We start from the raw sequence: 23601 nt of genomic DNA, 5'->3' as shown, positions 1-23601 counted from the left end.
CATTCCTGTTCGCGTAAAGTCTTACCGCTACTCATGGAATGACAGAAAATTCATCAAAGAAGAAATCGACAACTGGCTTAAATTAGGTCTTGTTCGAAAATCTGAGTCTCATTACGCTTCCCCAGTTTTCGTTGTTGATCAACCATTCCATCCGTCAACACCACGCAGACTTGTTGTTGACTACCGTAAGCTAAATGGGAAAACCGTCAAAAGAGTGTATAGTATGCCTCGAATTGATGATACTGTTGACAGAGTAGGGAAAGGCAAATACTATGGACATAAAGAAAGGTTACCTAAACATCAAAATAAGGGAATCTGACCAGCATAAGACAGCTTTCATTACACCTGACGGTCTTTACGAATTCGTTCGAATGCCTTTTGGTCCAACTGGTGCTCCCGCCACTTGGCAAGCAGTAATGGATGAAGCCTTCCATTCCCTCAAGTGGAAGGACGTTGTAATTGTCTATTTCGATGACATCTGTATCTACACTTCCACCATAGACGAACATCTCGATGTTCTTGACCAATCTATGTCCATACTGGAAAATTATGGTTTCAAAATCGAGATCAATAAGTGTCAGTTCATTCAGACCCATATAAAGTTTCTGGGTTACATTGTATCTCATGAGGGTAAACTGCCAGATCCGGAGAGGTCAGCTGCTGTTGACAAATACCCCGATACATTGAACACAATACAAGACGTAAAGAGATTTTTGGGCTTTGCTTCTTACTTTCGCAAATTCATCAAAGGTTTTGCTGAAATTGCGCGACCTCTATCACTCCTCTTGCGAAACAAGCAACAGTCCAAAAGCACTGGCAAAACCAACATTACGTCAGAGTGGACACCTACACACACTGAGGCTGTACGTAACCTCAAATCTCTCTTAAAATCACCACCTATTTTGGCTCATTTTGATCCAGACAAAGAAACTCATGTCTATGTTGACGCTTCAGCGAAACATCTAGGAGCGTTCATCTCACAGAAACACGATGGAAAAGAGTATGTTGTTGAGTATGCCAGCAGAGCAACCAACACAACAGAGGAAAAACTGCATTCAAACATGCTCGAATGCATTGCTCTTCATTGGGCACTTACAGACAAATTTCGTATTTATGTGTACGGGTTGCCTATCGTCCATGTTTGGACAGACAACTACAGTGTCTCCTTAATGACCAATGCACAGCAAATCAATAGAAAATTTGCTCGCATGGTTCTCGATCTTCAAGAACTTCCTCTGAAGATTCACCATCGTTCGGGAAAAACCAATGTTGTCGCTGATGCTCTATCACGCATCCCACAACCTTTGGTTGCGTCACTAATTCTCACTGCCGAGAATTCTCATCTCTCCAATCACCAACAGTCAGATCCGTCGTTATTAGAGATTTTTGAAGTCCTCAAAAATCCTAATATTTCTTCTCGCAAAGCTGAGAACATGCGGAATACATTCATGTTGTCAAATGGCATACTCTGCCACAAAACCACTCAACAAAACGGACTGACCAAAACAAGGATTGTCATACCAGAATCTCTTAGGAAAGAGATACTGCTTAAGTTTCACGATAAACGTGGTCACATGGACAAATTCAAGACCAAAAGCAGTATTCTGAGTAAATATTGGTGGTCGTCCATTAATAAGGACGTCAAAGAGTACGTCCAGGGTTGTAACATTTGTCAGCGCTTCAACAGACAAACATCGAAGCCCGTGGGATACTTACATCCTCGACCAATTCCCACACAACCTTTCACCACAATATCCCTCGATCACATTGGTCCACTTCCGGAAACAGGAAATGGAAACAAGTACATCATTGTATGTGTTGACCACACTACACGCTTTGTAGTAACACAGGCTGTGAAATCAACAGCATCGTCACATATCATACAGTTCATTAAGGAAAAGATCAACACAACTTTTGGTATTCCTATGACAATTGTTTCTGACCAAGGTTCAGGTTTCATGAGTCAGAACATGGAAAAATTCCTAACCACAACAGGAATTGAACACTTCTTGTCCTTATTTCCATCAGGCAAATGGTCTCGTGGAAAGATCTGTAGCCACCATAAAGAATATTCTCAAAAAATATTGCTTTGAGAATCCGTCAAAATGGGACCAATACATTGCAAACACCACTTCTTTCATAAACACTTCAAGACAAGGTTCTACTAGATTTTCACCACATTTCCTTCTCTTTGGATTTGAACCTCGTATTGAAAACGAGATACAGGTTGGTGTAATCGTTGACGACATGTCGCGACTTCAGAGCATTGAAATGCTACACGACATACGTGCAGAAGCACGGGAAAACCTAGGAAAAGCTCTATCCTCTCAGAAGAGACGTTACGACTACGGTCGAAACCCATCGCAGTTCTCTGCGGGTGACTTAGTTTGGATAGAATCCTTTTCAACTTCACCTTTTGATCCTAAGTACAAGGACAAGGTATTCAAAGTTATTTCCACTCATCCCCATGACATTTGTACTGTTCAAAGTCTGGATGAAGGAATAACAAAAACAGTTCATGTTTCACAAATGAAACTGTTCAAGGATCAGCCAGATTGGGATCCTAACATTACGTTTCATGATATAGACAGTGACGAGAATGTCTCTGTTCATCAAGACAGTTCTTCAGAATCCGAAGAAACACTTAGTCCACCTTACACGACAAGGTATGGACGCGTCACCAAACAAATGGTACCATTACATGCGTACGACCTCGTTTGACTTTGTTTCAAAGTACACACATTCCGTAGGGACGCCTTGGTGAATGTCGTTCATTCATGGACAGGGGACGCTCTGGTCCATAAATGACTTTGTACTGCATTGATTTAAATGTATCCAGTGTCTGCAATATGAATTTTTGCGGTCATTTTTGCTTTGTTTTTCGCTTTGGGTTACTTCCACATTTCTTAGTTACTCACGCACACAGCCACACTCAAACACACGCTTACATTGTTGCTGTTTAGCATTCCCCTTCTACTGACCTCTTCAGATCAACTTTCTGCATTTCGAATTTAGTGTTTCGAATTTAGTGTTTCGAATTTAGTCACTACTTCACACTAGTTCTCTTCATTTTCGTATCACTGCATGTACTGTGTATGTACTGCATGTCACAATGCTACTCATGCTATGCTGTGCTATATCATGTACTACTAACTTTGAACTACGAACTTTCTTCTTCAACGTTATCAAATTCACAATGTGTTTAGAATCAGGAGATTCTACTACTTCATTTGAGGGTGGATTATCAAACTCTCTTAAATCTAGGTTGTTCTGCATTTCAGGACAAAGGATGCTGCATGCTTCTGCCAAGGGCCCTGGCATGAATCATGTTCTCTTTTGTTTTTTTTATCCTGTTTCAGAACAGCTTCGATTTTAAACTGTTAACTTCTGCATTAACGCTATCGTAGAGTTTCCTCACTGTAATAACGAAATGAGGACATTTGTAGATTGTCGTACCACTATTGTAACGTTTCATTTTTCCTCAGTGTAATAACGAAATGAGGACATTTCATCTTTTTGTTAGAGGTGGGCGTGTGAGAGCCAAACTGTTCAATTCGACCTCACCGTCATCGTCATAAGCCAGCAGTGGCGCCGCTACATGCTTATAAGCGCGCGCCACGTGCTGTTCTGAGTTCTTTCATCGTACGACGATTATCACCATACGTCGTTAGTCAGTTGGATCCTCACCATTAGCTCATTCGGCCCTTCATCACCCAAATTGCTAGGTATATCTTTATTGTATTTCATTGTATGTATCATACCAAAGTGTTAGTAAACTGTCTGTGTGTTATCCAAATGCCGTATTCCTGAATCTTATTTTTGAGTTTGGCAGATAGCCAGGGACATCGGGTCCGTCACCAGCGTTAACACCTTTCTTCACCCCTTTCCCTTGGTCTATCTTGCCTCACAATAGTGACTAACAGGTAAATCTATGCCATAGTCATGAAAGACGACAGCTCTGCATTTATCTTATTAATGGCATAATCTTGTGCTGTCCACTTCATTTCCTCCTGCGTATATTCACACCCCTTGAGTGGCACGTGTTCTCTGAAGTATCCTAAATGCAGTCTAGAGAAGTGCCCCACTCTGTGCTAGCAGTTCTCAAGATGACAGTCTTCTAAATGGTAAACAAGCTGCTATCACAGTTTTCAGTAAGCGCAATTACACAATATTATGTGTGCTCTAGATATGGGAGCTGACATATAACACAAGCAGGCATTCGACAAGTTTTCTTTTTAGAGAATTGCATCTTTTTCTTCTCGAGTGGTACTCTGCAGGCTGTAAATGTCACTGTGAAAATAACCACATGTATTCCCTGTATTCAGATTCATTTCCTGCTTTCTTAAATATTTATGTAGTGTAGGTGCACCTTTGCATTTGCTACATATGCAGGCAGGCAGGCTAATTCAACTATTGTTAAATAAATTTTTGTGCAGGATCTCAATGTGAATTTGTGGAAAGCCTCTAAATGGCCATCATCAAAGCCCATCAGTACAAAATGGTGTACACACATGAAAATAAGTACAGCCAGCTCAGGATTTTCTACTCGTCTCGTATAAGTGAAGCACTTCAGTACACTTCATGAAATACATGCACACTTTGAAGAGAGACTCCACACCAAAAACGTGCTGAAGTAACAGTGTGGCATCAATCCATACTGTACGTTTCCGTGGACACAATCATCACATCCGTGGGTGGCACAGACAATTAGAAAAAGAATTTCCTTCAAGTCATGTGCCGCTTCTCCACGGACCGAGAAGAGCAGATGGAGAATACTGGTGAGGTGAAGCCCAATGTTGCTGGACTTGCCCTCCAGCAACACTAGACTTCGCGTCACCAGTGTTCCTCATGTACGCCTTTCTCTAGGTTCCCTTGGCGAGTACTTTACAACGAAATCGAGGAAGTAGATGACTTGCATCCAGGTCGCACGCGTAAGTTACCAAGCGCATGTCCGAAACACAGCCAAAGACCCGCACGCGAGTGGCTTTGACATCACACAGAAGGCTGGAGAGTGAGCCATCAGGAGTTTCCGCTTACATATAAGCTCTTTCGGAAACTAATGGGTGCCCGACTGCCAAACCAACCTTGCTTATTATTTCTGAAGAATGTACCAAAGTTATATTAATTTTGGATTGTCCCAGACTCTCCCTTTAATGCTGTCATGCTTTGTGGAACAAAGTCTGTGACAGACAGAAAAAATGTAACTCCATATTAGTAGAATTAGATTTCAGCATACATATTGGTCATGTAAAATGTAGCAAATATGTCATGTAACAAATGTAAAGGTGCACCTGCTACTGGGTTTTCACAGCCAAAGATGGAGCGTAAAACACGATGTCCGAGTATGACGGCCCTTGAATTTCAAGCATAAAGCAAGAGTGCCGGATTTAGGAGAGGGCAGACGGGGCACTTGCCTGGGGCCCCACTAGTTAAGGTCTTGTCCAAGGGAAAGCTGTTTCATATGTCTGAAACGCATCCCAGAAACGGAAACTTGGTAAAAATCTGTCCTCCGTCCACGCATATCGACCCTGAATAACACATTGGATAGACATAGAACACACGAGGGAGCCCTCACAGCACAGTGCCCCGGGGCCCCCACCACTCTAAATCCGACACTGAGCATAACAGATTACAAATGCTGTTGCTTTTTCTTATGTCATGGCACAGCTGCCTCCTTTGAGGGTGCACTATTAAGGTACACACATATGCTGCAGGGGGCTTCCACGACTGACTTCTGAGCCTGACTGCCAACAATTCAATGCGAGCGAAGTGTAGTGTCTTCAGATTCAACCGAAACTGCGCAAGTAACTGATGGAAATAAAGTCACCGGTGCAACAACAAACGTAAAATTAATGTCCCTTATGCTCAGACAACGTTGTTCATCGTAGTGTCACGAGGAGGTAGCGAAGCTGACAGCGGCGATACAGAACATTACTGCGCTCTGACCACCCGTAGCATCAGCAACACAGTACGACGAACGCCATCAAACACTCCTTTCACACACACATTCACGAGACGAAACTCTACATAACAAGGGCACTGAGGGTCATCACAGAGGCAACATCACAGAACGTAGCATACCCACAAAGAACACCACAAGACGTTGCGACCGGCCGATGAATGACGTGAAAGTGCCATTAGCATACTCTGCTCTGAATTTATATTGCAAATTGTATCATTGCTCTGAGTTGCTGGCAAACAGCCATGCGCTGTAGAAAGCTAAAACTGTGACATGAACATGCTGCAGCATATTCCTGCCACTTGAACCAGGGATCTACGGGTGCGTACAGTGCGTAGGCGTAGTGCAGATACGAGCACAGGCACCAAGCACCATGAGGCATGACACTACCAGCTAGTGACTTCGGTTCGGATTGGATTGTGCGTTTCATATCCACTTTCAATGCACCTTGCGGCCTTGTGTTTTCAACAAAAAAGAACAATATATATTTTATAATGAAATGCTACTAAACAAAAGAAACTAGAGAACAAGTATTGTGCCATACCCGCTCGTTAAACGTTAAGGTTTCTTGCGATTTTCTACCAGTCTACAGTTTCCGGATCCGGTAAGCATGTGCAATGCAAAGTCGTGCAGAGCGGGAATGTATGTGGCGGTTGGTTCGTTGGTTCGTGTTTGCTCGCTGTCGTTGTTCGCCGTTTCTGTGTAATCAAACGTCTGCCTTAATCGTGATTTTCAAGTGCCACCTCCGTGTTGGCTCGACCAGAATGTCTCACGCAAGTAAGGCTTGTGATATGTTTTCTACTTGCATGGTTTCGAAAGCGTCCCTGCGTCTGTGCATTTGACTGCGTCCCTGACAATTAAGAAGCATGCCGAAAGCACCCAAAAGAACATTTTATCGGCATGTTCAAAGGGAATTTGATCGAAGTTCGCAGCTGATATCTTCCGCTGTGTCTGAAAGCGTTCAGACAGAAGACTCTCAGCAGCGTGATCAAAGTAATGAAGTGAACGCTTCCCGACACGAACCCGAAAGATCAGTAAGTGTGTCCCAAACGGAGGGCGGGAATACTTCGCCATGTGACATCTCACCCCCAGTTTCGACGGCCTCGGAGGCGGCTTTGAGTCCAACCCCTGAGGTGCTGGCAAATCGCGCTGAAAGTGCTGAAGTTCCGGTAATGCTTGCACAGTTGAAGACATGGGCACTATCTGGAGTATCGCACAGACACATTACAACATTACTGAAATTACTAAAATCGCACCCCTGTCACGCGGATTTTCCGAGCAGTGCTCGCTCTTTGCTGCACACCCCAAGACAGAACAATATAGTGGACATGGGCGAAGGCAGATATTGCCACTTTGGGTTGAAGTCTGGACTTCAGTATGTACTTGGCGGAGTGGAAAATGTGCCAGATGTGATCTATTTGAATGTTAATGTAGATGGGCTCCCCTTGACAAAGAGTACCAAGGACCAGTTCTGGCCTATTTTATGCAAAGTCATGAACACTGATAGTAGGATGGCACCCTTTCCAGTTGGTGTATTCTATGGAAAGTCAAAGGCGTTGTGTGCAAGTACATTCCTTGGTCCATTTGTGGCAGAGTACTGCGAGCTGTACAGTACTGGATTGGAAATAGAAGGGAGGAAAATCAGAGTATTGATATCCGCATTCGTGTGTGATGCACCAGCAAAGTCATACATGCTTTCAGTGAAGGGCCATTCTGGATATTATAGTTGCACAAAGTGCACTATAGAAGGAGACTATGTCAGGGACAGGGTGTGCTTCCTGGGAACTGATGCACCACTGCGGTCTAATCAGAGCTTTCGCAGTCAGCTACAAGAGGAGCATCACACAGGGACATCTGTACTCGAGCAGCTTCCTATTGATATGGTACAACAGGTAACGTTGGACTACATGCATTTGGTGTGTCTTGGCGTCCAGAAAAAACTGCTTTCCATGTGGTTCAAAGGACGTAGAGAACACCGACTGAGCCCCACTCTACGAAAAACTGTATCTGCAAAACATGTGTCACTGGCTTCATTCGTACCAGTTGATCTCTCACGAAAGCCCAGGCCAATGTCAGAGCTCGATAGATGGAAAGCTACAGAGTTCCGAATGTTCCTTCTCTATACCGGCCCACTTTCATTAGCAACTTCCGTCCCTCGAGCACAGTACAAGAATTTCCTGGATCTTCATGTAGCGATTTCAATACTAGTCAGCCCTACTCTCTCCCAGGTTCATTTGGACTATGCTGAAAAGCTCCTGCATCACTTTGTGAAAAAGCATGCCCAGATATACGGGCTCGAAACAGTGTCACACAATGTCCATGGTCTTGCTCACTTGGCTGCAGATGTTAGAAACTACGGGCCTCTTGACCGTTTCAGTGCTTTTCCCTTTGAGAACTTTATGCAGGTCATAAAAAGGTATTTGCGTAAACCTGAACGGCCGCTCGAGCAACTGCACAACAGAATCATGGAGCAAAGGTGCACTGCCCCCGAAAGGCTTCCTGTTGCAAGTGATGTGAGCTTATCACTTGAGGTTAGAGGTGCAACAGTTCCTGTAGGTTGTATGCCTCCACTTTACAAACGTGTGACACTGCCAGGACGCTTCCAATTGCAGAATAATGCAAGTGACAGCACATGCCGTTTGTCTGATGGCAGCTTCATCAGAATCACTGGTGCAGCCCGCAGTGCGTCAACACAGGAGCCATATATAATAGGGAAGAAGTTTAGATCAACTCAGGACCTTTATGTTTTTCCGTGTGCTTCCTCTCTTGTCGGCATTCATGTTGTGTCACGCCCTTCACGTGTGCATTGCTGGCCGTTGTCGTTTGTTGAAATGAAGTGTATGCTTTTGCCCTATAGGTGTGACTGCTATGTCGCATTTCCACTGCCACACACTGTTGAAAATAATGCACTGTAAAAATTCATTAGTTCCACTTTTCTCTAAGAATGATGAATCATCTATTGAAAGGATCTGTGTTATTTATTGATAATTTTAGTGTTGCTTCCCTCCAGTAAGTTGTGTGCCTTAACGGGAATCAACTTAGCACTTTGCCCTCCGCATGTTTTGTCATCAACGCCTAGTGATCATGCAATTGTGAATTATATGTTACATAGCTTCTTTGTGGCATGAGGGTCATCTCATCTGTACATACCTCATCCATTAACCAAGTGCAAATTGCTCCAATAGTTCCAACATGTTATACGATTGTGAAGTTTCCGAATGAGGAGAATCAAGTGGCAGTCGTGCCATCCTCTTGGGTAGTTGGAACATCTTGCTACTGGCCTCCAGAAAAGGAAGAAAGGAAAATTGGCATTTATGTTCGAAAAAACAAGGTCCCCAGTTTGGACTGGCAGTTCCTCGATTGTAACTCAGTGGAGACTTATGGTATGTTGTTGGAGTGACTGCACCACCATCTGTCTAATATTGCTGATGTTGCCGTTTGACTCACCCAATAGAAACTTACGAAGAAGCGCGAGAAATGCTGCCGCTTGCAGCAAGCACTTCAGACTTGAATGCTGACAGAGAGTATGGACGAGGAAAAAGGAAAAGAGTAAGGAGGGTGTACTCTGACGAAGAAGATGATTGTTCTCCACCTGTTACCCCCCCCATATCGGACAGAACCGAAGTGTAAGAAACTCTTCAAGATGAAATTATTTTATTTTCATCGTTTTGTTCTTTTGCAACAGCCATTCTAAACACTGTTGCTGTGGAACCTGTGCAAACAAGGCCACGCCCTTTAATAATTCCTTCTGAGGATGAAGATTCGTTGCCACCCACTCCTCCTCTTCCTCCCCGGGTCAGGGAGAAATGTAAGCTAACCGTTTTGTTGTTTTGAGCAATTTTTGATCTGATCCATCTCAATATAGTAACAGAAAACTGCTGGGTGATAGCAGAGCTTGTACCACTTGTGCTTTTTATGAACCCGGCAACACATCATGAACAGAAAACAAATTCTTTAACGCAGCTGGACAGGATGTCAACCACAAAAAGGTATATCATTGCAGTATCGTCATTGCAGTTGTGAAACGCAAAGCGAACACTCAGCCTACGCTAAATCGGATAAATGGTCAGGTGACTGGTCTTCTAGTGGCTAGTCTGTCATTCAGTTGTACGTATATGAAAACATGCATGACCCGTAGTCTCCAAAAAAAAATTGCAATGCTTCAGTGTCCCCTTTCCCACCTGTCAGAAGCAGAGTGTCAGCTGACTTGGAAAACGGGGAATTATCATGGAATTTCGATGCGATTGGAAAGGCCAGGGGATTGTTTTAAAAGTTTCCAAAAACGCAACTAAAAGCAGGGAAAACCGCAGGCAAATACTATGATGATCTATAGCATATCGCCAGTACAGTTGAGCGACCAAGTCACAACAATGTTGCCACAACACAGTTTTCCAATAGGAGAGGCTCAGAGGCAGAAAATTACGGACACCTCATTAATAATTGATCTAGAAAACAAGAGACAATGGTCATAAATGAAGCACAGCACGAGGTATCCTCAGTACACAAAAAATTGATTCCTTTCAATAGTCTGCAGAAACCTATGTTTGTAGCAGTTTTTCAACTGCCACTATTCACCTGATGTGGTTTTATTCTGTTCGTTTGAACGCAATAAATTGTATGTTTGATGCGTGATGAGGAAAGCCAGAGCTTCGGCACACACAAAGACTGGTAACACAAGCTCCAGCTTTTCTCATAATGAATTTCATCCACCAGCTTGCTTGCGCGTATGTTGTTTTATCTGTCTTATAAGCAGACCGCGGATTTACATGTCCTGCATGTTTCTTTCCCGGGCTCGGAGAGCTTCAGACACAATATATCTGCATGTGTTGAGGCCATATGAATGCATTTGTGATGTTTGTAAAATGTATGAAAATGCATGTTTGGACGTTAGTGCACGTTTGTAATAATACTGCATGTTTGTGCATAAATGTGGTGTTTAGCAGCGCGCGTCAGGCTGCCACGACCTTCTCGGACGCCGGGAACGCGAAGACGCACAGGAGGCTGCGTTCGCTACAGACCATGCGAAATCAGCATTGGAGTTGACTCAGACTTGTACGTATCTTGAGTATGTACTCTACTCAATACTTTTTGCCACAGGTATTTTTAAAGTATTTAAAATACTTTTTTTGCAGTATTTGCTACTGAGTAATAAAAGTACATTTCTTCCTCGTCAAGCTGTATCAAGCACACTTCTCGTTGTGATCAGATTTTCAGCTCAGTGGAACTTAACCCCCTTTTTGCTTTATGTTTTGGGGAATTCTGCTTGGGGAATTGGGGAATTCATCTGGCTATCTGGTACAATAGGCTGGTCCCATTCTTAGCCTTGCTTGTCAATAGCTCAACCCCTTCATCAGAAAATGATTCCTATTCACATTGGCAGGTGAATCCCCAGGGGATTAGGTGCAAGAGAACCCAAGCATTTATTACTTTGGTCACCAAAGCAATGTTGTTGAGAGGACCTTTTCAGCATACAAACCTATGCTTACAGAGAGGTGTCAAAGCTTCAGGCTCGAAAACTTAGGGCTCTATAGAACTACAAGTGGTCCATCGTGGTGTAACATTTGACATTTTAGTCATTGTTGATGTTGTAAATGTGGAATGCAACCTGAAGTCCTGTACAACACGCATGAAAATAAACCATGCGCATGTTACATATTTCTTAATTTTTTGCCACATTTGCTGCATTCATAATGCTTGCTTTGTCACTTTACCTGCATGTTTTATGCATGTTTCATCATTTTTTGATGCATGTTTACTTGCATGTTTTTTCCATTTTTTTGCTGCATGATTGTATGCGTATTTAGTGGGTCTTGAGGGCATTTAATTCCGCGGTCTGCTTATGAGTGACCTTATCAAAATGTAGGAGCAGGCACTAAGTTCTCTTTTTGGTGAGGAAATGGGCTTTAAAGTAGCACAGAAGAATTTTTAACACACAGTTTTCTTCCTATAAAACTGTTAAGTAGACCAGTAAGATGCACCATGCGAAGTAATTTACACCACGGAGTCATAATTATCGCAGAAATTGAATCTGAAATACATACGCTGCAAAAAGCGACCGTGCGCTACGGTGGTGAAGAGCAGTACCAGCCTGTGATCTGCCTAGAACCGCTAGCTGATTGGCGTAGAGAAATGTTGTCTGCTACTCCGCTGTCGTCTGCTACTCGGCTGTTCGGGGTTCTGATAAAGCCTTTCTCCTTGCTCGGTAATGCTTCGGCCGCTCCTTCTCTCCCCAATTCTCCGGGAAAACTGGCAAAACAGGTTTACGGCGGCAAAGGGACAAGGCGCTGACCCCAACTGACCGGCAAACCAGAACGAGTCTCCTTATGCCGTCATCGGTGACGTGGCATCATACCTCCTCATCCTCGTTATAGCTGGAGTGGCGAGTTAAGGGTGAAGGCGCGGAGCTGTTTTATGTGAGTTTTTTTCTGGGAAACAAATTGCACACATCAAAACCTTTCGTGCTATTCGGTATAATGACACACACACTTTCATCAGATGTCTTAATCTGAATTTTTTTTGGATGGCCCTCTGTACTCCTTTAAATGGTTGGTGAAGACCTGGAAAAGTTGAGGAATCCAAATACTAGAATTTGGTAGACACACTACAGAAGATTATTGGTTCTGCGGATAGCTGTTCGGCTGTGTTACAGAGCACATCTGCTGTCAGCCCCAGATATATCATGTCAAATTCAGTGCTTGTCATGCTTACTAGTCAAATGGAAATTATTCGTCTGTCGTACTTGAGTGAAGATGGTTAGAGTATCTCAAAATATGTTCTGTTGTAGCTCGTGCACGTGATGTTTACAGCCAACAACCACTGCATTTCACCAGTCCTAAAGCTGGTCTCTCCTCCTCATTCCCATGTTGTAAGTATACACAAGTGTTAGTGTTAAATGCAAGCAAACTAGTTAAAGTGATACACGGTAACTAAGTTGCAGCGCCTCTCACTGAAGCACCTATGCGGTATGTATGTCTATCTCCCTGCTTGTGTTTATTTCTTTTTCTCGATTTCTTCTGTTTGAGAGCTCACAAAGGGGACACCAACCAAGCATGCGCAAAATTGCAACCCAGTTCTGTTTGTGTAGCAAATGGACCTTCTTCTGAGATAGACCTAGAGATATCTTGTGATACATATATTGAAAGCTGTGTGAGGTTTTGTGCAAGTTTATCCTTTCTAATACTGGATTCAATAGGTTGTTTTGCCACACTCGAAACACGTGCACAACAGCAATGGCGAGCGTCACTGACAATTGGTTGTCCATTATCTATATTGCATATCTGAGCCACAACACATCTGTAGCATACAGCTGCATGTTATACAAATGAAGGCTGGTACCATCCAACATTGCTAGTTGCTTGCGTGAAGTGATATATGTCAGGAAAGTTAGGAGAATGCCTGTGGTCTTGATAGCCTGTACTCGAAGAAGCCTTCACAAGTGTTTCTCACAGAACGATTGGAAATCATCTTGTTGTATTGTAAATAACAAGTCATGCAACTCAGCTATGACATTAGTACACACATTTGCAAGTAAAGTATCATTGTATATTCTTTCTCAATGTACAGTTAGATATGATACTGACATGCGTTATGCTTTATCTTGGCTGCTTCTGAATATGAAAGCTCAACAAAATCCTGTGATGATTTGTTTCCAGCCTCCAAGCACCAGGCATGTCACACGAATACAAGATCACTGCCAGCACTGGAAGAAAGCCTTAGTTTCCATTCTTAATAAACATATCCCCCCCCCCCTTAGTTTCCAAAGTTGGAGGAAACAACGTGTGTTCGTGCACCGTGTGTGTAGCATTATTATTCTTTCTTGTGTGAGTCGGAGACAAAAAGTTCCAAACGCTGTTCCGAAAAGACATAGTAAAAACAGATGAAGCCATTATCACAATAGGGTTTTTAGCTGCGACTGGGAAGCACATTTCGTCAAATTGAGTGTGTAAAAGTCAGGTGTTTGGCTTTGGTAGGAGTAGGTTACAGAGCAACATCTGCATCAGTTCTCATGAGTGGCAGGTTGTTTCTATTCAGTTGGAAATGGTGCACAGCATACCTATATTGATAACATTGCAGATTGGTTTGCCTGCAAGCGCTTGTATGTACTACACTGTCTGATGCTTAGATAATATGCGATAAATATGCTAGCAGATATAATTCAAAACTGAAGGTCTTGTTGAAAAGTTTTAAAATATGTGCTGCAAGGTGTAGACACATTGCAGTATGGGAGCAAGCATCAGTGCTTGTAAACAGGGCTACAAAATACCCTGCAGCCGGTGCAAATTCATTCATTTTCCTGCAAGTTTGAACGAATTAAGTGTAGCTTGAACTATGTAACGTTCAGTGAGGTTTTTGCAGTATTTTGACCACCCATCTGTCGTACTGCTTATGTACATGTACGCACGTTTTATGCAGGTGATGAAACTGAAGTGCTCCCTGAGTTGTCAGCACAGCAGTCTGTGTTACATGCACTTGAGCAACCAACACGTAGTAGAGGCTCTGCCCATTTCAGCAGTGACCGTGAGTGGATCTGGTTATTGCTGTTTTGCTGGCTTTGACATCAGCATAGCGATGGACAAACAGTGTATTGCATTTTAGGCAAGAATGCCAACTGTTTTTGACAAAAATGGGTGGTTTCTAAAAACTTGTGTGGTTTCTAATTTTTAATTAAGGAAACAGTAGTTATAATGTACAACATGACGTTTTCGGCCTTTTCCGAAATTTGCCCCCAATGGTCTTACTATAATTTGGGTGAAGCCCAATAAATATCCATCATTATTAGGCTGCTTTTGAAAGAAGCCACTTTGGTCGAAGTCATCAACATCTCATTTTTGTACAATTAATACGGTTTTGCGTTATTCTTGAAATTCCACCGCAGTGATACTGAAATCGCATGGACAGTGGTACTGGAAGAGCATAGGACATTGCCCCGAAAATATACCTGTCACATTACCAATGGCAATATTTGTAGACCCGATTTCGTACGAGTTTCTATTGGGACACAAGGTACCAACCAGAAAGGTACCGAATCTTACTCATCATTATTTTCGTTATTGCTTTGTGTCTGATGCCTACTCTCAGTGTTTGGTGGTGAAGTAAGAAGAAAATTTATTTAATACAATTTGGGTCTGTGTTGTTTTGGTGACACGGCGGTTTTGCTAAGAGCACTTACCAGGGTGTGGCAGTTGTATTTAGAAAAAAAAAACATGTTGTGAAAGCTGTAAACAACGAGATTTGACCGAGGCACACCAACAATTAACGACGAACAGACAAGTAAGCCTCAAACGCCCAGAAATTAACGAATGCAAACAACTCGGGGGGGGGGGGGGGGGAGAGGTGCTGACGCCGGGAATCGGAATCTCGTTGTTTACGTCCTTTACAAATCGCCCTGCCTCGTGTCTGAATGAGAGAGTGAGCGAGAAAGATGTAAGAGAGAATGGGAATAGCGTGGTTGGTTGTCCGTCCCCCCTCCGTATTTCAGGCACTCAATGGCTCAAGGGAAACGGCGTGCTGGTGTGGTGTAGCAGTTAGCATATCTGACCGGAGATCAGAAGACCCAGGTGCGATTCCTGACGTCAGCACCTCTTTTCCCTGAGTTTGTTTGCATTGCATTTATGAAAGCTGCAGGCATTGTTTACGTAGGTGGTGAAGATGAGAGGTCTCTGAGGTTCGAGCACATTGAATCAGCAACAGGAGCGCAGATCATCGACGGTGTGTACCCTACTTAATTGCTTATGTTTTTGAAATGTTGAATGTGCAGCAACGTTTGGTCTAAGAAATGTTGATGTCTGTGTGACGTGACTTCTACGCCATGAGTGAAGTGTTCGCTTAGCAAGGTTTCAGCGCCAGTTTTTGTGAGCATCGGTATGACACAGCTTGCACGTGTTGTGTGACTACATTGGTGTGGCTCCCATTTTGTGAACGTTTGCAGGTTCCTGTACATCATTGGTTCCTGAACGTTCGGGCCGTAGACCTTCTCACACAGCTGTCCGTGTGTCTCCAAAGAAATCTGCATGCGGGTCAGGTTAGTATATCGGAACCTTCCTTTAGCACATCAGCACACTAAAATGCCACTGACAGACTTGAAACTTGGAGTGCCGCTGCTGTGTCTGTGGTGCTAAAAGTAGCTGATACTGGATGTGAGACTTCTCCCAAGTATGAGAAGCAGGAAGGGTTGTGGCATTCGGCAATTTTTTGTTGCAGTGAAGTGCGCAGTGAAAAGTAGTAGAAAGCAAAAGTATGCATTGAGAGCTTGACGACACTTAGCAGCTCATAACTCAGGTTCTCTCTGTCTTGATTGCATTTATGTGGTGCCCCATTATTGTGTGTGTGTGCGCATGTACTGAGTCTGCAAAGTCACAAGGCACCATATAATTCCTTAAATACTTCATGCACTTTGGTTGATAGATTTTGTTTGACTTGGTTCACCCATGAAAATACATTTTGCCCCAACGGGGAGCTTAATGTTGGCAACAAGTTTTGTCTGTAGAATTCTTGTGTTATGTACCAATAAGTGACTGACTGTATACAGAGCATGGATAAATAGGAAGTGTGACAGGGCTAAGTATGTAGATACCTTTGTCGAAATGGCACGATGAGACAAACCAGTAGAAATTTTCTCCGCGCACAGCCTGAACAAATTGCATGTTGAAATGTCAACAAACAATGCATGTGGCATAATGCTTTGTTCCTGTTTTGTAACAACATTTGTAAGTTTACCACTCTTTTTGTAGAATTCGAGAAGAAGATCCTTCGTACGATTAACATCATGAGCCTTCGCCAACTGGAGCACTCTAATCAGCTTGACTTGATCGTTTCATGGCTGAAAACTTCGAATGGTACACAAGAAGACGAAATGGTTTTCCCTGGGCCGTTCACCGATATGGAAAGTTTTCTCCAATTTGATGAAGAAGTGCAGAAGTCAGATGCCAAAAAACGCCAGCTGGTACGTCCAGTCTTTTCTTATTCATCCTTGTTTAGGATGCCTAACAACTTTAACCATGGAAATTTATGAAACTTTCAACATTTGTGATGTGTTCAGCGTGCTACATTTAGTCCGTTGTTCAGTCTAGCAGAATCTTTCACGTCAGGCGGTGAAATGGCTCCGCTCTACAAACTGGGTTACAAATATTATCATGAGTACTTTGGGCTATGAATACGGCTGTAGTTATGGCTGGGCTATGGCTCCCCAAAGTTAAACTGAATCCTGCCAACTCAAAATTTGTGAGAAACCCAACAACCTTGTTCTGCTAAAAGCACTGTGCAGAATAAATACTTTTACCTGAATACTAATTTTTGCCATAGAATCTAATGATTAAATCAAAAATGGACCAATATGTTTGAGCTTAACATTGGGGAATGCTTATTCACGGCATACTCATGATTTTTGTAACACAATTTGTAGGTGGTCGTGAAGGGCCACTCGTAAGGCCCCCGGTTTTCCATGGTATTCGGCAAAAGGGTTGCAAGTCTTCTGATGTTAGCTGAGGGCTAGTAAATTGCTTCCCACAAGGTCTTCAATGCCATGTGTAAAGGGGATTATATTATTAAGCACATCAGCCCCCCTCCTCAAGCCTTTGACATAACAGACGAGCTCAGAAAATCCCATTCCTCCTTGTGCATGCGTTGCATCCTTGGAGATTACTGGAATGAGGAAGGAAGAACTGTCCTTCACATTTCGTTTTCGCTGGCCTTGACGCCTTGTGGACAATCGGCCGAAAGTGACGAACCGAAACGGTTTGGAGATCTTGTTCGTCTCCTCAAGTTCCCATTGCTCAAATTGGCGCTAAGCTCCCTGGGATTTTCTGAAATTGTGCATTTTGTTTTGGAGCAGAATGAGGGAGCTTGCTTCGAATTTAGCATCTATTGCGATCAAGTATTTGTCGATTCCTATAAAGTCTGTAGACGCGGAACAATCTTTTGGCAAGCATAAAATGATTGTCAGCTATGACACACAAGCAGCATTTTCTGTCAGAGGAGAACACAAAATATCATGTAATGCGAGCTGCAACGGTGTTTTGAATAATTAATTTTAAAAATATTTTCCCTTCCATCATTATCCAAGAAAAAAAAATAGTTTTCTGTTTCGATGGCTGCGAAAAATCGTGGAATTTACAAGTCAGTTGTGTTGAACTTTAAATTTGCTGCAGCAGAAAATCAGTGGCCTTAGCTATTCGTCATCTGGTGTGGAATTACCTGGCAACAACAAGTTGTACGAATACTGTTATCAGAGTGAAAGAGAAAAGACAAGGTTGCTTGCTTGTATCTGACTTTGTGTTGGAATTGGTCCTTTCTTTTTCTGTGACAGTATGAAGCACCTGCTCTGCATGTCTGCTTTGCTGAATAATCTGTGAGGTTTGGAATAGTAACATATTTGACATGCTCTGCATGCAGCAAAAGTACATGATGAAGCTTGGTGGCACCAACTGCGGGGACAGGGCAAGACGAGTCTTATATGCACTTCTCTCGGACGAAGTAGCCCAACAATTTAATTGGACTGGCATCGGTGGGAAGAAGAAGTTCTGTTCACTGGAATGCTGCAGTATCATGTGCAGTGAGTATGTTTTTAAACATCAGAAATGATTTCTTGTCTTAGAGCTGGTGCACTGCACCTCACCACATTTGTTGATGAGATAGTGTTATTAAATTCGTAAATATAGGTTTTACTTCAGAAAACTATTAGCTACTTGGAATACACTCATAACTGACTTTTGCCAGATTGAGGCTGTTTGCATTTGTGACATCTCCCGTTGGCGTTGTGACACCACAAATTTATTCTGAGATAACACCAGCATGCGAACCTGTAGAGGAGGGAGGGAGCTGATACATGATTTACAGTCAAAATTTTATTGGATGAAAGCAAAGCATCAAACAGAATTTTTGCCAGTTCGGGTTCGGATCCAGGCATAATGGTTCGGTTCACCTCCAGGAAGACACCTAAACCCAACTTAAAAGCATTTGTGCGTTCAGGAAGCTTTCTATAGGACCTACCACAATAGTGTATGTTCCCCCAAAAGTCAATGCCATCATTACTGGCAACATCTCACCACACCTGACCACTATACACTAATCCTCTCCGTGAGTTTCTATCCATTCTTTAAGGAGCTGGACCGTACAAGCTAGATCCCTTTTCGAGTTACCTGTGGGTGGTGTGGGACACATGTTTATTTGTCTTCTCATTAACACACATGACCAAACACCTATGACAAAGTAGGAGAGCCACCCACAAACAGTTTAAATAATATGTCGTGCAAGTAGGTCAGCCTTTCACGCAGCCCCTCAGCTTTTCTCTTTCCCTTCATGACATAGAATAGTCTCGTTGGGTCACTGTGGAATAAAGTACCACTGCATGTGATGTCCTTCATCCTGTGATGTTGCTTCATCTTTTTCACCACAGTGTTGTGGCCCATCTACAAATCCCCCTTATTGCCGCTTCAGACGCTTTGTCACGTGCGTTCTCCAACCTTTTCTTTCTCTCGTGCAGGGGGATGTACTGTCGTAGCGTATTCTGCCCCTACATTCATGCCACGGATTAATTTTTAATTGGACTGGCAAATTAGCTAAGCAAGGTGGCATCTTTCTCAATCAAATCAGAAAACAATCGGTACAGCTTACTAATCCAGTCAAGATCACTGGGTTCTTTAAAAGATTTCTACAAAAATTTGACCACCCCAAATCCATCACTGGCATTTACGTTCGTGGAATTCTTAGCTCCGTTCAGATGCCCTCCCTACTGTGCAAGAAGGTAACAAACCATGCCACAATTACACCTTTTGTCTTTATCAATGTGTCTGTCATCAGTCACCAGCTCATATAATGATGGGTTGCACAACAAGACCCTCGATTAGAATAAAAGTATGTTGCTCTATTAACTTCACTGCGATAAAGGCAGAACCAAGAGTAGTTATGGAAGTGCTGCACCATTTACGCCAAACTGCGCCAATCAGGGGGTTCTGTGCCATCCTGCGTCGTAGAGGGTGTTTCTGCTGCTTTTGCGCCAAAGCCTAGCCAAGCAGCCTCGCAACCCATATGCACTGTCGTGTGATGCCCCAACGATCGCGCTGATCCTTTTGTATTATCTTTTGTGTTCGGAGACGCGTGCCAACATTAAGTATACAACAACTAGCTTGCATTTTGCTATATTCATCTATATCCAAGCTGACATGTATGAGAGGATCTCCACATGATGACCACTTTTTGATTCCTAAGGGTAGCTTTGCACGTCCCTAAAGAGACTGTATACACCTGTTGTTCACGATCACTGCGCTAACTTTGAGGATCGCTAGGCTCTTCGACAACGAAAGACAATGCATATGGGGACACAGTTCATGCCCACTCTGCACTGGATTATTGGAAGTAGCTAGGCTCACAACGCTAGGCTCGCGGCTCTAAATTCAGTAGAAATTAACGTGGAAATAACTGAAGAAACTAAGATAACTGGTCAGAAAATAACTGAGATTAACATGGAAAGCGTACATTCCACGTCATCAATGCTGACCGAGGCACACAGACTTTTTTTTCCTGTGCCAGAATGCTTTCAGGCACTTCCATCACTGCAAGAGTTCTGCAAATGCAAATTTCACCAAGCATAGCCCAGTGGCAGATTTGATTTTTGGCTGTAAAATTTCTGTAGCAATGTTGTGTAAAACCCTGTGATCTTGATTAGAATGATGTGCTATGGCTAAGGTCCCGGGTTGTCCTTGGTTCCGCGAAATATCGCAGAATCCTTGGTTTGACACTGAATTTCACTGAAGCCCAAGTTTCAAGTACATACACCCTCTGAGGAAGGGGCGGCGTCCCTCCCGTGTGCAGTTTAACGGTAGCAGTGGAGGATTTTGATTCGATGTTTGGGAGTTTGCCCTTACAGACTCTTAAATAATGCCTTCTGCCCAGAAACAAAAAAGGTGTCCTAAAGATGTAACTTCCACGGGCGTGTATTGTGAGCTCCTTCCTATAATCTTCCTATAAAGTTCCTATAAACTCTGTAGATGCCGAAAGATCTTTCAGCAGGTATAAAATGATTGCGGGAGACAGACGGCACTCTTTCTCGGAGGAGAACACAAGATATCGTGTATGTAATATGCAACCACAACAGTGCTTTGAACCTGTAATTTTATAAAAATATATTTTTTGTTCCACATTATCCCAGAAAACATTTGAAGCAGCAGTTGCGTGCTTGGCGTGGAAAATAGCGGAATTTTGAATTTGCCGCAGCAGAAAACCAGGGGCCTTAGGTATGGCAATAGGCTTCCGTATTATGCAGAAAGATGCTACTTGTGCTTGGCTAATACGCAAGCTTAAAGAACAAAATTAGCTCAATTATGCATCATTGAAATGCAAAAAGGCTCAAATCTATGGCTAAAGTCTGTACAAGTATATTCAAAGTGTCATAATTTTCTGAAGTGAAACCTATTGTTAGGAATTCACTGACATCCAGTCATGGAACACCCTGCGTAGATACTGTAGAATAGGGTTGCAGTGGTCTGCGTGGCCCCCAAGGCCAAAGAAAAAAGTATTCTGTCCAAGCTTTATCAGTGGTCATGGCATTATCATTGGGCTTTGTACTCGTACAGTTTATCTTGTGTTATTTGGTGACAGAGAATTGTCCACCAACTTGTAAGAGCCGATAACTCCCTAAATAAAAGACGAGCGGGGCCAGTTGGTGCACATGACAACAGCGAATATGATGGAAGTAACAGAGATACCATTAAAGTCTGACGCTCTCTGCCTGTCTCTGTTGCTTTCGTCACCTTCACTGATGACTCTTGCCTTTGAATCTGATTTTCAGATGATTGATATTATAAGTACATTCGTGCCAAAACTTCTGAGCAAGCCCTACATGGCAGATTTGTTATATTGGTGCCTTCACAGCAGGCTGGTGATCTCGCAAGTGAATTCGAGCAAAAGTTCTTCGGGTTCAGGAGACTTGAAGCGAAGCTCTTTGGCTTGAAAGCGAATAACGTTTTGTGCATCTGTGGACAATGTTGCTTTTGACTTACCAGTACAACTGATAGAAAGTCTTAGTCATATGAGAAAGTGCTTACACGGACACAGCACTAATCTTTGAAATGTCAAAATGTTTGTTCACAATGGTGCATATAGTGCGGCTTTTCTGATTTTTCTGATGTTTGCACTTATCTATGCAGGTGCTATCAACAAAATGAGCGACACTGGCACCATCGCTGATACTGAAAAGGCAGTGCAGACATGGTTGCGACATGCTCGTGAAAGAATGATCAAGAAGGCAGCAAAGAAGAATGTTGTACCATAGTTCATGCTTGAGAGGAAACAGAGGAAAAAAAGCCCTGTGACGTGTTAGACTGTTTGAGTGCAGTGAAATATTGAGTACAAAAAGTGCGTGCCCCTGTATCACACTGCCACTTTGCAGTAGTGCCAACATACCTGCAACACATGATGCTGCATTGTAGATTTTTGTATGTTGTACAAATACTGAGTATTGTAATATCAGTAATTAACCCTGTAGAAGCTTGTAACCTTGCAGTGACTTCTCCACAGTGCGAGAAGCTTTATGCCCCACAAAAGCTCCAGTTGAGCTCCAGTTTAACACGTGATAGCAATCTATCGCTTAGCTGTCCGCTCTCAATTGCGTGATCATCAACTTGCGTCACACATGGGGCAGACCGAAGATAAGAAGCACTCGCAAGAGGTATTTCTTATTCATCCTCCCTCTCTACTTGACTCGGCACTACTCGTGGTGCATTCCATATCATCCCACTATCTGGCCTACTTAATGACAGCACCGGGAGTGCTGTGTACCCGACTGAAAGAGTAGGAGAAGAAATACCTGAGCGTTACTGTTACTGTACCCCGTAACCTGTTACCTCCCCTGTGTGTACCAAGCAGATGACCACGTGACTGAGAGCAAGGTAGCTGTGTGGAAAATGGGTTTAACGTGCCTCAAAGGAAGTAGCTGGCGTATAAACAGTAAGACGCTTGACACAGGGATACCACAAGGACCGGAAGGAATATTGCTGAAATAGCTGAAGAGAACTTAGATATATACTCTATATAGCATCCTGTCTAGGGGAGAGTATTTTGTGTACTGAGCGTGAAGCTGCGGACCGTAGAAGTGCACATTAATCCAGAAAATGATGGTGGTCGTTATTATGCTTTGCTTGCTCTGGGGTGCTGCAGTTGCAAAGGGGAACGGGAGTAAGTACGTCATTTTTCTTTCTTTTTTGTTTGGGAACTCCACCAAATAGCATCGTTGAAACGGATTTTGCTTAGTTAAATAATATGTGAGCCCAGTTTCCGTGGTGGTGGTAGCTGCGATATTCTAGTACTCAGCGATTTGTCTCTCCATTGCATCTGCCATCTCCATTGCATTGCATGCTGCCATCTCCATAGCAACATGTATCTTGAGCGAATCGTGCAACTTTAGAAGGTCTGAGGAGAATCCAGGGCAAACAGCCGATTCAAAATTGGGTACATTCCTGGTAAACTCGTTTGATACAATAACCGGTTCCGACCTTGCAGGTCTTTGAACCAGATTTCTTTGTATTTCTTTGAGCTTTCGTCCCACGAGTAAAACGGTTGGAAGTGCGATTGTCTCTGTGTATTGAATACGATGCGCCGTCCTAGCGAATCGAAGCGCTTGCATTAGCGCATACAATGCCACAACTCAA

At 43.1% G+C, this 23601-nt stretch overlaps 3 protein-coding genes and 1 long non-coding RNA gene across 7 annotated transcripts in view; all 4 read left to right on the top strand.

Annotated features, from left to right (window-relative positions):
* The window catches only part of LOC135388295 (uncharacterized), a 70546-nt gene extending 60957 nt beyond the window's left edge, over positions 1 to 9589 (top strand). Inside the window, exons 4-5 of the mRNA XM_064617757.1 lie at positions 9145 to 9342; positions 9414 to 9589. Of these exons, the coding sequence (XP_064473827.1) occupies positions 9145 to 9342; positions 9414 to 9589 (374 nt within the window). The remainder of the gene's footprint in view (positions 1 to 9144; positions 9343 to 9413) is intronic.
* Positions 9590 to 9650: 61 nt separating this feature from the next.
* Positions 9651 to 13675, top strand: LOC135371772 (uncharacterized). Its single transcript, XR_010415719.1, has 3 exons — positions 9651 to 9767; positions 12744 to 12824; positions 13612 to 13675. It is a non-coding gene; the product is annotated as an uncharacterized LOC135371772 (long non-coding RNA).
* A 504-nt stretch (positions 13676 to 14179) lies between these two features.
* Positions 14180 to 22526, top strand: LOC135388292 (uncharacterized). The gene is made up of 7 exons (XM_064617742.1): positions 14180 to 14201; positions 14372 to 14476; positions 15599 to 15667; positions 15888 to 15980; positions 16690 to 16901; positions 18350 to 18509; positions 22102 to 22526. Exons 1-7 carry the CDS (start codon positions 14180 to 14182, stop codon positions 22224 to 22226), a joined length of 786 nt encoding a protein of 261 aa, XP_064473812.1. The 3' UTR covers positions 22227 to 22526.
* A 482-nt stretch (positions 22527 to 23008) lies between these two features.
* Positions 23009 to 23601, top strand: part of LOC135371742 (uncharacterized) — an 83804-nt gene continuing 83211 nt past the window's right edge. For 3 of the 4 annotated variants that reach the window (XM_064605723.1, XM_064605717.1, XM_064605710.1), the window contains exon 1: positions 23009 to 23128. In XM_064605723.1, the coding sequence (XP_064461793.1) occupies positions 23065 to 23128 (64 nt within the window). In that variant the 5' untranslated portion in view covers positions 23009 to 23064. Of the gene's footprint in view, positions 23133 to 23601 lie in introns of all 4 variants that reach the window. The other variant, XM_064605727.1, reaches the window with a different exon arrangement.

The sequence above is a fragment of the Ornithodoros turicata genome, chromosome 1 (genome assembly GCF_037126465.1).
Source record: "Ornithodoros turicata isolate Travis chromosome 1, ASM3712646v1, whole genome shotgun sequence".
NCBI lineage: Eukaryota > Metazoa > Arthropoda > Arachnida > Ixodida > Argasidae > Ornithodoros > Ornithodoros turicata.
Note: the sequence above shows the minus strand (reverse complement) of the source record. Positions and strands in the feature narration are given on the sequence as shown.

Bases quoted from the DNA above. Each gene is read 5' to 3' on its own strand.
- LOC135388292 (XM_064617742.1), top strand. From the start codon at position 14,180: ATGGGAGCAAGCATCAGTGCTT. The intron at 14,202-14,371 runs GTAAACAGGGCT...CGTTTTATGCAG, and splicing joins GGGAGCAAGCATCAGTGCTT to GTGATGAAACTGAAGTGCTC. The intron at 15,981-16,689 runs GTTAGTATATCG...CTCTTTTTGTAG, and splicing joins GAAATCTGCATGCGGGTCAG to AATTCGAGAAGAAGATCCTT.